The sequence below is a fragment of the Catharus ustulatus genome, chromosome 1, assembly GCF_009819885.2.
Source record: "Catharus ustulatus isolate bCatUst1 chromosome 1, bCatUst1.pri.v2, whole genome shotgun sequence".
Classification (NCBI taxonomy): Eukaryota; Metazoa; Chordata; class Aves; order Passeriformes; family Turdidae; genus Catharus; species Catharus ustulatus.
This window is the reverse complement of record NC_046221.1, coordinates 36,924,822-36,939,532: the sequence shown is the minus strand read 5'-3', so window position 1 is coordinate 36,939,532 and position 14,711 is coordinate 36,924,822. Positions and strand designations below refer to the sequence as shown.

Sequence of the window (14,711 nt, the reverse complement as noted above, 5' to 3'; positions counted from 1 at the left end):
TTAGCAGGGCGCCGTGCCGCACGGCCGGGCGGGCTGCCCTCCGCCTGCCCGTGGCGGTGTACCCCCTGCGCGTAGGGCCTGGCAGCAGCCCTTGTCGGGGCTGCGAACAGCTTCCCTACCCCTGAGCACCAAACCTTCCTGCTCACGCTCCGTGTGCGGTGGGCCGCGGAGGTGTGAGGACATAAAATGGCGGCCGTTGTCAGCGGCGCCAGGCGCGGGGCCCCACGAGCGGCGCCTCGCTCACCCGAGGTTCCCCGGGCCAGCGTCCCTCGCCCTCCAGAGTCAAGGCCTGGCGTTGCCCGGAGCGCTGCGGGCAGCGGGGACTGCGGGTTCCTCGGCTTGCACCGACATGCTGCTTGCCGTTTGCTCTTTCTATATGAGAAATGGGATTTGCGGGTGTAGCGCTGACGCTTCAAACACTGTACGAGTAAGCTGGTGGGGCTTTTGGTTTTTGAGGCTCTTTTTTTAAAATTATGTTTTTATCCAGGAGAAGTTGCGCCTCCGAAGTGCCCAGCGTGCAGTGCTGGGGGCTGCACTCAGTGCCCAGCGGGACGGCCGCGGCGCCAGCCGCGCTCGCTCTTCCCTCAAAGCACCGGCACTGTCACGGAGACTGCGCTCGAGGTCCACGCAGCGGGACGTGGGTCACGGGGTTAAAATGTTTCAATTAAAAAAAAAAAAAAATTTAAACAACGTGCCGAGGCCAGGGAGAAGCCTGAAAAATCGCGGGCTTGTGTGGCCTAAAAGTGAAGGTTTTCCTCTCCTGAATTAGCATTAAACCGATTGTAATGCATTTGGGTGGGTATGTAGGTATTTCCTCCACCTGGCCCAACGATCGTTCTTTTCCACCTTTTCTCCTGCCAAAAGTCTGACTAGTCTCCCGGCTACTGGAAGGAGAACCATATAACAGTTTCTCCTCATCAATTTAAAATTCATGCTTGCGGGAATAATAGACAGCAAACAGATTAATTTTATCTTTCGATAAGAGGGAAGAAGAAAAAGACACCTGCTAGCTCTGATAACTGAAAAACTGAATAAACCCTAATACTTGTGACATCGGAAAATCTGATTTTAAAGCTACTTCATTAGATGAGACCGATTAGACTTCTTTTGGAGTGACTTTAAAAGTGGTGAGTCACTTCAGCTGATGCTGTAGTTCCAGTATAGCAATTGGCAGGATTTCCTACTTGGAACCTGAGGTGGTTTAGGCTTTGTGCACTGATTAGCAGCAGTATGATGTCTTTGTTATTTGGGTTTAAGTAAGACATTAATTTTCCTGAATTTGCAAAGGTCTTCCATCATAGTACTGAAGACTTGAGGCTTTGGAGGGGGTTCTTTTTCGGTTTTTTTAAATTATTTTTGGGGTTTTTTTTGTTTGTAGTTTCTTGTTGTTTGTGTTTATTTTTTGTTTTGGTTTTTTTTTGTTTTGTTTTGTTCTAGGAGACTTTTACCACTGTACATTTTTCATCTCCTTTTCAAGTTCTGGGAAATACGTGTATTATTAAGTCTTACTTTTGATGTCACCCTCTACTTGCCAGAATGCTTAAGTAGTCTTGTTTATTCTTTCTTTCAGGTACTTAAAATGTGAGAGCCTTAAATAATTAATTTTCTTTGAAAATTCTGCATCGTGTGACAGGTGTACCAGCAATATCTGTGGTTACCAGCTTCCTTGTGCTGGTTCAGGCACTTGCTGGGTATCTCTGCTGAGAGCCGTTTCCTGTTTTAGGCTGCCAGAGAACTTGCACAACAAAGTGAATACCACTTCTAGCTTGGTTCACTGAAACATCCAGAAAGAAAGTAGAAGGAGCAGTTAGGTCAGCTTGAGGGTGCTGTGGAGTTGCCATCTCAGATTTCAGTTCAAATGCTCTTTAGCTGTGTGTGCAGCCAAACAAAAGCAGAATACCAGGTGGGTGAGAAACTGCTCACTTCGTATTAATTTTCCTGCCAGATTTTGTAGAGCCAGTTTGATTTGAACTGAGAAGTGTTGGAACCTCTTGTGGAAGAGGAGGTGCAGCAAAAGAGATGGGGCAAATCCTGGTAGTAGCAACAGTAATCAAAAAGCTTGATATAGTCTGCCAGGGCTACTTAAAGTAGTCTAGACTAGTTCTAGATTTAAATTTTTAAAACTTCTTGGAATAATTATTTCAGTTTTTTCCCCAATGAGTGGTCCGTTTGTGCTATTGAAATTCCTTGTCTTCTACTATAGCTGTAGGAAGGTGCAGGCGTTCTGTGTCTTGAAGTGTAATATAATTGACTAAAATAAATATTTGTTTCAAATTTTTAGGCAGCACATGTGGAGACCCAGCTTTCAAGTGCCTCGGAGGACAGTTCCTATTCAACAACAGTCAGTCAGGGCTATGTTTTACCAGAAGGAAAAATCATGCCAAACACGATCTTTGTTGGTGGAATTGACGTAAAGGTACATACATGCTTCCAATTGTTTGAAATAAGTATAGGATATGGCAGTGGAATAAGTGGAAATGTTGTTCATGTTCTGGTGTGGATTTTTTGCTTGTTTGTGGTGGTGGGGTTTTTTTCTTCCCCTCTTCTGATGCATGCATTTGCCAATCCTGAAGGTATTTAAATGTCATGCAGAATTCTGGAGCATATCTTCCAGAACTAACCTTTAGTTCTTATGGTAGTGTAAAACCGGTTTAAACATGGCACTGTCTGTTTTAAATCAGTTTTAAGCAGCTGAATGTGTTTGAAGATGTTTAAGACTTTGTTTGCTTTTAGATGAAAGAATCAGAAATTCGGAGTGTCTTTGAACCGTATGGTCCTGTGAAGGAGGTGAAGGTCATTACTGACAGAAGTGGTGTTTCGAAGGGGTGAGTAGAATATGAGAAGTTGTTTTAAGTTGCTGCTTATGTGGACAGCATTTTGTAATAGGTGAGCTGAGCAGATACTTAGCAGCACACCTGACATGCTTAAACCTTAATGCTAGCTGTAGTTTTCTGTTGTGGTGAGTTAAGACTGTGAAACTGGTAAATCTATACTGCCCCCTACTAAATCTGTATAATCTTACAAGAATAGCATGAATTTTCTGACTTCAGTCTCTGTTCAGGGAAAAGCAGCTCACTGTCACTTAACCATTGGAAACAAAGCTTAACTTGTGTGATGGTTACCCAGCCAATTCTTTTGTAGGACTCTTCTGCTGGCAAGAATAGTTAAAAATCTGGGGGCAGTTCAGGATGATTAAGGGCATTAAGATGATTTATTCAGGGCAGGAGGCCTGCCTTCTGACACTTGGGAATAAGTTCTAGAGTAACACAGCTCAAACTTCTAGAGTGAAACTCTAGGTATGTGAACAAAGTTGAAACAAGGGACATTCCCTTTGAATATATAGAAGAGTTCATAAAGGGCCTTCCCTGTTGAGTGCTTGGAAAGCCATCCCAGTTTTGAGATTATCCTTCCTTATGAGAAGGAGACTGTACTCTCTTGAGGTTCCTTCTGGCCCAGTCTTTTAGATTCTATGCTTAGATCCTAGAATGTCACGTCTTTTTCTTCAGCATATGTAGCAATGGAAGAGCTAGAAATAAAATTTTCTCATATCCCTTGCTAGTCCACAAAGTGAATCCTGCTATTACTTAGCCTGTGTATGTTACAAGTATTGATACTGATTTGCCTTACTCCATTAATGGGACACAATTGTTGCTATAATGCTCTAAAATGATCTTAATTGTATAGACCAGATTAACTAGGGAGGCAGTGAAATAAATTAAAATACCTCTTCAAGAATTGCTTCCGTCACTGGTGTTACTGTTCCTAATGTCTGCTTTCATCTAGACCTCTATAGTAAGTGCAACATTTAAAGTTAAGTCAGATCTTACTTATTTTTTTTTAACTTTCTGACTTGCTAATACCAACAGCAGTACTCATTTTGAGGAAAAATAACTTATTTCTACTTCATGTTATTCTAAAATCTGGCATTTGGTTTCTTTCATCTGGCCCCATAAAAGATACTGGTAACAGTAAATACATTTTTAGGATGAATCATAAACTAATGTCCTAGTTGATAATTTTGATGTGCAGTATAGTGTGTCTGCCACATTAACTGGTCTTGTTCAAAAGCATTTGCCTAACAATTGAATTAAACTGATCACTGAAGTCTGTTCTTCCTTTTTAGGTATGGGTTTGTGTCTTTCCTGGACAATGTGGATGTTCAAAAGATAGTTGAGGTAAGCTTTTTAGCCAGATTACTCAAAGAAGTTGAACTATGAAAGCTAGAGACAAGTGCAGGAACCAAGTTATGTACCCTGTATAGTAAGGATGGACACAGGAGGTCTGGGACTGCACAAAAAGTAAACTTTCTAAAATGTATACTGGTGGTAAAATCTTTTAGGTATTTGCTTAAGTAAGAAGCAAAATTAGTTTTCAGCTAACTAGATTTTAGCCTGATGTACTCATGTCATTTTGTTTCTGTTTGCTCTCACTCATTTATGTGCTTGAAAGCCTTGAGTGTGTTTGGCTGTGTGCTTTTTGTAGTTTGGTTGTTATAGAACCCTTGTGCTTATGGCAGAAATGTAGACGTTTAGTTATTGGGATGTCTTAGTTTAAAATAATTCAAGTGCAACACTATAAAATGAGTAATCTCTTTTAGGTTAACCAATCCCTTTCCATCAATATTGAGAAGCAAATCTGGATAAATTTCCTGTTTCAGGAAATTTCCTGTTTCAGGAAATTTATACAAACCACTACAATATAAGTGAAAAAAGTGACAGTTTACTAAAAAAGAAGGAAATAATAGTAATAGTCACTAGTTACAAAATTGCTGAAGTCTCCTGGACTGCCTGGGAAGGAAGAGAAAATGGTGGAGTGACACCTCCCTCAAAATTCTGGCCTCTGCCGCTGACCAACCCTGTAGCTCCAAAGACAAGGGGAAAGTGGTGACAGCCCTTCCTTATCTCTTCATTGATACATGCGGCTGGCACTCTCCAGCCATTGGTACTTAGTCAAGGGCTAGAACTTAAAGAGAGATTTGCTTTCCTTGGCAGCAGACAGCCAGGCAGCTGGGCTGGGGTGGCTCTACCTTTGCTTCTGCAGGGCTGCTCCATGGTGGCTGCAGACAGGAAAAGTTACAGAGTTTGCCTTGAGCCAGTCCAAGATGCAAGAGGGAAACGAGATGTGGAGGGGAAGCTCCAAAGAAGAGCCTCTGCCTTAAGTAAAGAGCATGAGGCAAGAGAGCAGAGCCTTCTGTTTGCTTTTGAAGGGGTGGGGCACGTGGCCCACTCTGCCCCATGGTTCTGTTTATTGACTCCAGCATCTTAAGAGACAGTAACTATTTTGGGCACAGGTGGATGAAATACAATAACATTTTGAGTTACCTAGGGCATAGGAGTAACAGTATCATGGAAGATGGTATTAGCTTTCTACTTAGTCTCAGTAGTTGAAATAGGATTCTCTGGCTGTATTTGTACATTTGGATGCTACCTGGAGTGTAAGTATTTTTTAAGCCTCCTAGCTTGTGCTGCAGCTGTTCCTGTGTGTAGTGGATCTAGTGCTGGCCAAACACCAGTGCAACCACTAGAATTGTTAACTCATTTATCAGTAAGGTAACAGAACTAAAAGAAAAAAATCAGAATAAACCTCAAGAACACTTCTCCTTCCCCCAACTTTCCTTTCTTTTCCTACTGACACCATAAAGAGAAAGACTTGGTAATTTTAGTCAATTTACCATTTTAAAAATAATCTTAGGCTCACTTAGGGAAAGCAGGCTCTTCTGCCATGCCATGGAGACTTTTCTACATAAAACAGTTCTCTTGTGGTTTTAGTTTTCACAAATAGCAGCTGCCCAGAAATCTGCAATCACAGAGTCCCTCCAATAGTTTGGTAGTCTTCTGGACTGCCTATTACCACCATAGGTCATCTCAGCTTATTGGGGTGCAATTTTAAGGATGAGCTTTTCTAGTATAGAAATGGAAGTTCTTTTATGTCTGGGAAGAGAGGTTTTCATCTATCCCTGGGGCAAGGTTTCTCCTCTCTCTCTCTCTTCAAGTTTCTCATTGGATCATATCTACTTCAATGTCTGCTTACTTCATCATGGGTGCCTCTGGTTGTGGCTATGGCTAGAACGCTGCATCTCCCAGTGCATTCCATGAGTTGTGGGGGTGGGGAAGTCTCATGTATCGACTATATCTTCACCATAGCCTGACAAGAGAATTTCAGCCCAAGACTTAAAGCATCTCCTCAGTCTCCTCCCATCTGGGGTTTGACTCCTTCACTGACTTAAGTGTTTCCCTGTTTTCTTTGTGTCTTTACCATTTTTGTCTCACTCAGGAGAGGATTTATGTCTGCAAGTTTAATCTGTACACTAAAAGGGTTAATGTCTTGCCCAGGCCTGCAGATGGCGATGTGACCTCTGCCAGGCAGCAGCTGCTCTGGCTGCACTGCTGTTTTGTGGCCTCTGCTGTAGTTAATTCCAGCTGCGGTGCTGCAGAGCTGCCTCTGTTCTTAGCTGTGATTTTTCTGTGGTGCCAGCAGTATGGCTCGGCCGCTCATGGCCAGAGTGGGGCCTGGCTCGGCTCCAGCCAGGCTGTGGTTGGAACTCTGTGGCAGCAGAATCTCAGCTGAGCCATGCCATGGGCTGACCTGATTGCATGGTGGAGCGAACCTGGCCTGGCCAGCATCCAGTGTGGTTTCACAGAGACATGTTCAAGCTTTAAGAGGTTTAACAGGGTGTCAGTATTCAAAAGTAACCAGCTGATTGGTTTGTCAGGTCCAAAGGAAGCTGCCAAGGTCTTAACAGGGAACCACTTCTGTAGCTGGTGGATTTTTTTCTTAACTGAAATCCAAGCTGTGTTAAACTGTGACACTGTCGTCATGTAGTTTTCCTGTAGCTAACACAGGAGATGAAGGGATAGAACTGTTACAACCCTTCTGATCTTGGGAGTTTGGTATCAGAAATTTGAAATCTCAGTGCTTATAAACAAATCAGGTACTTGAAAGTTTTTATTTTCCCCTCTTTCTCCCCAGACTGAATACAGTAACTGAAAATAAGATGTATTGAAATATTTCCCTTTTTGAAGTCTTTGCCTTAGAAAACTCCTGTGTCTCTGGAGGATAAACAGTCTCTCATTTGCTTCTGAAGCTCTTAGATAGGGAAGTAGATCAGAAAAAAAACCAGATGAATGTGCCAGGCACAAATGTAGTGCTCTGTGATGTGCAGGTGTGTTTACTGGCCATCCAACTCTGTAAGTGGGAAGAGAATATGTTTGAATGAAGTGGAGAGTAAGGAAACCGCAGCAGGATACCCTTGATTCTCACCAAAAGATTTTAAAAGCTTGCTGCTACTTGATGGTATGATGACAAAAATATACAGTGACTTCTGTACTGAGCAACAGACTTCATCTGAGAACACCTTTTTCTTTTTACTACGGACTGCATTTATTACTCTACATTAGTGTGACATGCTTGATCTAAAAATTTCTGTGGAGACCTCTTAAATAGCATTGACATTTGAGCCATGTACATTGCTGTATTTCTGTATGTGCTTCTTCAAAACTGGAGCCTGCTGTGTTCCTCTATTAATATAGTACTCACTGATGTGAGTTTGTATACCAGAGGTCTTGGAAGACCCAGAGGCATGTGGTGGATTTTCTTTTCAGTGCCCCTTTCAGGTCTGCAGGCAGTACGGATTCCTGCCATGTCAGGAAGAAGCACATTAGGATAGAAATAATCTAACAAAACCTGTTGGCTTTTGGAGGGGATGGAAGAAAGGGAGAAATTAACATGGGTGTGGTAAAAGTCAAAAGCAAAGGTTACTGCACCAAATCACTTCAGGCCTTATCTGCACTGTGGTCATAGTGTTTTCTGTAAATTAACGATAGAACCTCTCTCTAGCTAAAATTACTATTGGTGCCTGTTCAACAAGGCGTTGTAGTCTTGTTCAGCTTGAGAGTGTTTTTCTTCTGCTTTAGGTCTGTAACTGCACTCTAGTCCAGCATAAATCTGTTTGCAGTTCAGGATGGAAGGTTGCCCTCTGTTTAGAGGGGAGACCTGTTTCCCAGGAGCTCTCACTGTTGAGGTGGAAAAGGTAGTTGGATGATTTTGGACGTAATAGGATTCCAGAACTTAGTAAAAAATGCCCAGAATCAACCAAGACACCTTCCCCTGGGGAAAAAAAAAAAATCAAAAAACATCTATCTGTCAAACTAGTCAGGTTATTGCACTTTTTTCACCCCTGTATGTCTCTTGAGTTGTCTTCTCATAACTGATAGAAATTAGAGTAAGCAAGATTTTTATCGTATTTATGCTTATTTTTACAATAATAAAGTTGCTGTTGTCTGTTCAAAGCACTTCCTTCAGCAGAAATGGGAGAAAATTGCAAAACCCATGTATTTTCTTCTGATCCGTATACTTCTGTAGAGTTGCATATGATGGGCACTCTAGACAAACTGTCTGCATCCAGTGTTGAGTTTAATGCTTGGTACTAAAACTGTGCTAATGGGGCCGAACCAAAAATCTTTCACTGGAAACCTGAGCCTGTTTTTGTTCTCCAATACTCTTAAGACAGGAATAGGTAAAACCTCTATGTGTGTGTAAAATCACAGGGCTGGCAGTTACTGATACATAGTTGCAAATTCGAGTGGTGCATGTTGCTGGTAGGGCAAGTGATACATCATTTTGGAGGGTCTGTCAGTAGGCAGGTAGCTGAGCTGAGGGTGCTGCAGGAAATGAGGTAAAAGGCATATAGTGTTGAGAGAGGAGTGAGAGTTGTGTAGCAGTAGAGTCCAGTTTCTAAAATCCTACAAGCATCTCACATTGCTGATTCCCAGCTTACAGAGTATAACCTGTCTTTCAGGCACAAATCAACTTCCATGGTAAAAAGCTGAAACTGGGGCCAGCAATCAGGAAACAACAAAACTTAAGTAAGTATGTCTAAATAAATCTGTTCATATTGTGGTATCATAACGGGTTTTTTTCCTTAATTATACATCATTATTCTTGTAAATACTTTGAGTCTTATGCAGTATGTATATTTTAGTTAAACCTTGGTTCTGACTTCTGTGGCCTCACTCATATGATGTTTTATTAATAAGAGTGAGGTTGGTAGCATAATGCAATATAGTTCGTATTGAGTTAAATTTAAGAGTTAAGATACTTAAGTTTTTTCAGCTTGAATACAGATTCCTAATGAAATACATGTAGTAATGTCTTAATACTGTTTTTCATCTGTTTCAAAACAAGATTCCTGTGTGCATCCTAGACAATTAGTTCTTAGTCCTCCTGCTGCACCCCAGTTCCAGAGTGTATGGAATAGTCAGAGTGTGGAGACGTATGTGCAGCCTCCAGCTGTCATGAACCCAGTAACACCCTATGTTCAGGTAAGACTACTCCTGACACTGATTTTAAATAATAATAAAATTTTTTTTGAAGGTGCAAGCATGTATGACTTCTGGAGTGTATCTTGAGATTCCAATCTGATCTTCTTACCTGCCTATTTTCATACTGCTTTCCCCAGTAAGAAGCACCCAGCTTCAAAGCACTTCACATAAATGCTAGCAACCTTGAAAAATTGATTCAGTGATGTTAACTCGTTATAAGACAAGAGGGAGATGCCCTTTGAGAACTGTTGATAGTGGAGGGAAGATTGAGTTATTCTTGCATATCAGAGATATAGTTCACAAATTATTGAATGTATCCAGATATTTCATGTATTGCTGCCCTGCTTCAGAATAAACTGCAACATTTATAATGAATTTTTGTAAACTCCAAGTGGCATCAGAAGTTATTTCAGGTACTTTTGTCTCCTCCTAGCCAAACATGTTGTTGGTTTTAAACTGCTGTTGTGTTATAAGAGCACTGTGTTACAGCATCTGCTGTTGATGGCTGTGCCAGCACAGTATTGTCTGCAGGACATCTCTGTACTGCTCCTTAAGATGAACATTCCTGCAGGTGTGGGTACAGTGCTTCTGGCCTGGATATGAGTCCTGTGAGTGAACCAGATCAGGTTTTCCTACTGTGTTAACCTGTATGGGGCAGTACTGACTACAGACTGATCCTGTTTTGTGTATCTTAAGGAGAGAGGAGGAACAAACTTGCAGAAATACTTTCCTGCAAGAGAGCTTGATAAGAGTATTCCTGCTGATTCTCTTTATTCTCTTAAATTAATAAACTTAATTCTCTTAAATGTTAGAATGTGCCTTTACTATTCTCTGAAGAATCTGAGAAGGTTCCAGGTTAATGCTGTGTCAGACTACTTACAGGAAAGAAATGCTAGGAAATTAATTGGAGTCTTCCTTTGCCTCCTAGAAACTGATCCTTCAGACTGTCCTCCATTATCTCATAGTAGTCAGTCTGCTTCAGATCTGCTTCTCCAAGTTTATGGCATGACTTGCATTTCTGAAATTACTTAAGAGATCAGTCACAAGCAGATATGGGATTTTTAGATATATAAGACACTTGGAATCTCACTTTGTAGACATTATTAGTGCCTGAAGTGCTGAAGCAAGCCCCGTGGGAAATCTAAGGGTTGCTTTTAAATACTGAGTCTAGTCTGCACAGGAATTGAAATAACAGTGTAACTTCTGAAAATGTGCTCCTGACTAATACCTCTACAAATATCATACTTGTATCTTGCTTCAAACTTCTGGGGTTTTTTTTAACTTTATTTGCAGCCCTATCCATACAATTCATCGCCACCTGTACTGGTAAAGCAGCAAGTTCCCATAGGGTATCAACCGGCTTACAACTATCAGGTATGTAAAGTTTTAGTAGAAGCAGAAAGGCTGTTGGATACCTGACAAAACTGGAATGAAGTGTTAACTGGAGTCTGACCTTTCTGTGCTTCTCATTCTTCAAAATCTATTTTCCTTCAGTTCTTCACAACTACCAAGCAAAAACAAAATAGTGATGAAAACTGTTGAGTAACTTAGCATACTCTTCTCTTTTTATAGTTCCAATTTTTTTCTTAAATATACAATGATAAATTTCAAATTAGAAAAAAGTACGTGAATTAGTACTTATGGGAGGGAACTTTGCATTTGTACATGCTGTAGTGTGGGGTGTGAGGTACTTGGGATCAGAATCTTATCAGATTATACAATATTTGATGTAGATTGGGGATGGGGGGATGCGCTCTTGCGCTATAAAAACATCAGACAAGGTGCTTAGCTGATAGTGGGGTTTGAACACACAAGTGAAGTGTGTGCCTGAATCCTGTTAATGATGCTAAAGTAGGAGTAACTAGGAGCAGCTAGAGGCTTGAGATTTGTTTTCAATATAGGTATTTTGGTTTCCCTTATTTTCCTAGTATTTGGAAATATTTTAGATTTTTTTAACTTGGAGTGAGGTGATAGCTTAGTAAAATATTTCTGGTCATAAGACCATGTATTAATGCTAATTGTTTTGTGAAAAATGGAGACATTAAATGCTATAAACAGTAGCTCCTACAGAGCAGTTACTTATATGTGTTGGAAATAAATGAATAAAAGGTGGTTCTTGTCCAATTTGTTTTTAAGGCTCAACCACAGTATGTTGCTGGGGAGCCAAGGAATTATGTAATGCCTCCAGCTCCGGTAAGACTTTTGAAACTCTTCTTAGTTAGCACATTGTTTTTATAGCTTGATACTTTACACAGATCCAGACAGACTTTTTTTTAATCTGGTGTACAAAAATCTTAATTGCTGATGAGAGTATGTAGTTGTTCAGAATTTCTGCTGATAAGGTGCTTTTTTTTTTTTTTTGAGTTACCTAGTAGAACAGGTCTGCCTGTGTTCTTGGCATTATTCTACATGTTCTAGTCACAGAACTCTAGAATTTTAACCAAAATGGATTTGGTTTTTCAGGAAAAGTTGAAGGAAAAATAAGTTGACATGATGTACCATCTTTTTTGTATATTTAAAAAGTCTCCATGTTCTTAGCAAGTACTGCTGAATTTTCTGGCTCCTTTTAAGAGATTTTTAAAAAATTTCCCAGGCTGCTACAAAACTGTAGATGGTGCTGCTAGCCTCTAAAAAAATTCCTTGCTTTCTGTGACTTAATACGAGTAACATCCATGTGAAAGGGGGGGGAAAAAATGCTCTTTAACTGTTGGAATTTAAACTTGCCCCCTGGGCATTTTTGTGTTCTTCAGGTGTATTTCTTGACTGCAGTTTTTGATTAAGTATTTAAAAGCTGTAATGTATAATTTTATACTGAATGGTATTCTTCTGAAAGCTATCAGAAGTTACCAAAATACTGATTACACTATTGGCTTGAAATAGTTTTTAAAATAACATCCATGAATATGATACAGCCATAGTGTATCACTTTACAATTCAGTGGTAGGAGAATGTTTTTAGAGTAGGTGTGCGTGGGGGTTTCACTGTTTATTGTTACAAGCTTAATTACAGAAGCAGACAACTAGATCTAGATCAGTCTCAGTTAAGCAACCTTAAGTATCGTTCTTAACTGTCTTAATAAAACAGGATGTAACACAGTATTTCCCCTACTCATGAAAGTTAGCAGAACTTTGCAGATAAAGTTTGGCACAGTTTAGGGATAAATAAGGATCAGTGACACCATAACTGCATGTTTTCCCGGTGTTACTGAAACATTGTAATACTTAAACTCTACAGGTGTATACTCCAGTGAACTATCATGGCACTGAGGATCCAGGATTTCTACCGTTGGAATGTGCTGTTCCAGAGCCCACACAGTTGCCTAACAGCCCACAAAAGGTAGGTGCTAACTCAAAACTTAAGTGTTATTTATCATAAATGCCATTCCCAGAAATTTGCACATGAGGATTATGTAGCTTTGTCAAGGGTCTTGGGCAGATACCCTAGAAGTCAAGGTTTATAGTTGCTACTTTCAACCTGTTAAGTTCTGTGTACAGCTTCAGAAGTCTGATGTTTCCTTGAAACTGTTAATGTTTGCAATGCTGAGGGCTGGATAAAGTGTGTGTTCTGCTTGATTAAGTCTACTGACAAGACTTTGCCTAATCTGTGGCAATTTCCAGGGAAAATTACAGGTACTGCAAGAGCAGATTTGATAACACTGCCTGCTCTCTTAGGTATTTGAAACTTAAAAGAAATCTAAGTTGGTAACTTTCTCCCTTTCTCACTGTTTTGTGGAAGGTGGCCCCAGTTTAACAAACAGGTGGCTCTGAATTCAGTTTTCTAAGGGAGAAATTTCATTTCTCAGCTGTCAGTCTAATCTACAAGAGGACTGGCATGTTGTTGATTAGAAATGCTATGCTGTAACACTGAAGGGGGATAATAAGTTACTAATATTAAAAGATTGGGGGGAGAAAAAGTTACAAATATCTTAGGGAGCACAAGACATTTGAGGAGTTCTGCTTGCTGTGCAAACCTTGTGATACACTGGCATTGCTAGCTAGTAATGCCCTAAGAAAATCAGTATTGATGCACCTCTAACTGTATTTCAGAAGTCTGTGGACAGGGGTATGCAAACAGTATTATCCTGTCTGTCTAATCCTGAGAACCAGCTGACAAATGACCTTGTAGTACAAGACAACGCAAAGGTAATGAAAAGGTAATGCAAAGGTAATGAAAGCAAAATTATATCCCTGAAACATAACTGACTTTCAATGTGTTCACCTACAGGATACCATAAAGATAAAGGGATTCATATCTGTGAATGCCAGAATTTTTTCTTCCTTTTACATGTTCTGAGATGTGTGGGTTTAGCTCTCAGTTGCTTAATGGTGGACATAAGTGATGAAATTGGATTCAGTGGGTTTAATCAGGACAGCATAAAAAATTGCTAAATGATGAACTAATGACCAATTAGTGTGCAAGTCTGGCCAGTCATTTCTCAAAGACATGGCTGAAAGCAGTAGATTACTCCATAGTTTGGGGCAGAGGGTGTTGAGTTTAAACCTTGATAGTCTCTAACAGTGAAGTGGCTACTGTCAGTGGTGACTAGTTATGCTTTGTCTCTGCTTTAACCAATAAATCATAGCCCAGGTTGGTAGCTGGCTGTCATTTTTTGCTGTATGTGTTCAGTCTTTGTAGATTTGCAACTTCTGATTGCATTCCAAGTCATATGTAATTTCAGGTTATTAATTTCTAAGACCTTGATTCCTTTTTGTAGATGGACACATAGTTAACCTAGACCGGTGTATTCTGAAACAGGAGTGCAGAAGCAGTGCTCTCTGTTTTGGAGAAGGGTGAATAGAGTACAGGGTGTCTGGAGGTAGTTTCAATGAAACTTGGGTTGCTTTATTCTGATTAAAATTAATCAGAATTTATTTTTAATAATTTTTCTTGTCCTCTCTTCTATCCCATCCCAGGAGAGTAAGACATACCACTACAGAAAAGGAAAGGCAGTACACAAAACCGTTTGATCAACAAAGACTTCAAAGTATCTAAATTAACTAGATGGTTCTACAGTTCAATTTAGCAATACAGAGTGCAACATTTCTCAGAGTTACTTCAAGTTATGCTTGTGCTCATGTTCTACCTGTTCTGATACTGTTGTTGCTTGACTAGTTTGAAGCTCGAAGTTGTAAGAGTTGACAAACTTCAGTGTTACTGTTTATGTGCTTCCCTGACTGACTGGAATGTTAGAGTTTATATGTTTGCTGTATGGATTTTTCTCTGAGCTTTAAGGTACAGTTTGCATATTGCACACGGTTTTTTGTTAACTACAATTTGACTCACACTAACCAGTTAACTCCTGCAGTTTAAAAATTGAAGTACTTATTTGCCCAAGAGAATGTATTTTAAGACTGAGCTCTTAAATCAGTGGAAAAGAAGATGAGAAGTTTT

The 14,711-nt window shown here is 40.2% G+C and overlaps 1 protein-coding gene across 1 annotated transcript; it reads left to right on the top strand.

Moving 5' to 3' along the window:
- Nucleotides 1–349: 349 nt before the first annotated feature.
- On the top strand, nucleotides 350–14,287 carry DAZL (deleted in azoospermia like). Its single transcript, XM_033078989.1, has 11 exons — nucleotides 350–427; nucleotides 2,282–2,416; nucleotides 2,734–2,825; nucleotides 4,124–4,175; nucleotides 8,798–8,864; nucleotides 9,184–9,320; nucleotides 10,614–10,694; nucleotides 11,457–11,537; nucleotides 12,555–12,656; nucleotides 13,367–13,462; nucleotides 14,234–14,287. Exons 1-11 carry the CDS (start codon nucleotides 350–352, stop codon nucleotides 14,285–14,287), a joined length of 975 nt encoding a protein of 324 aa, XP_032934880.1.
- Nucleotides 14,288–14,711: the final 424 nt, after the last annotated feature.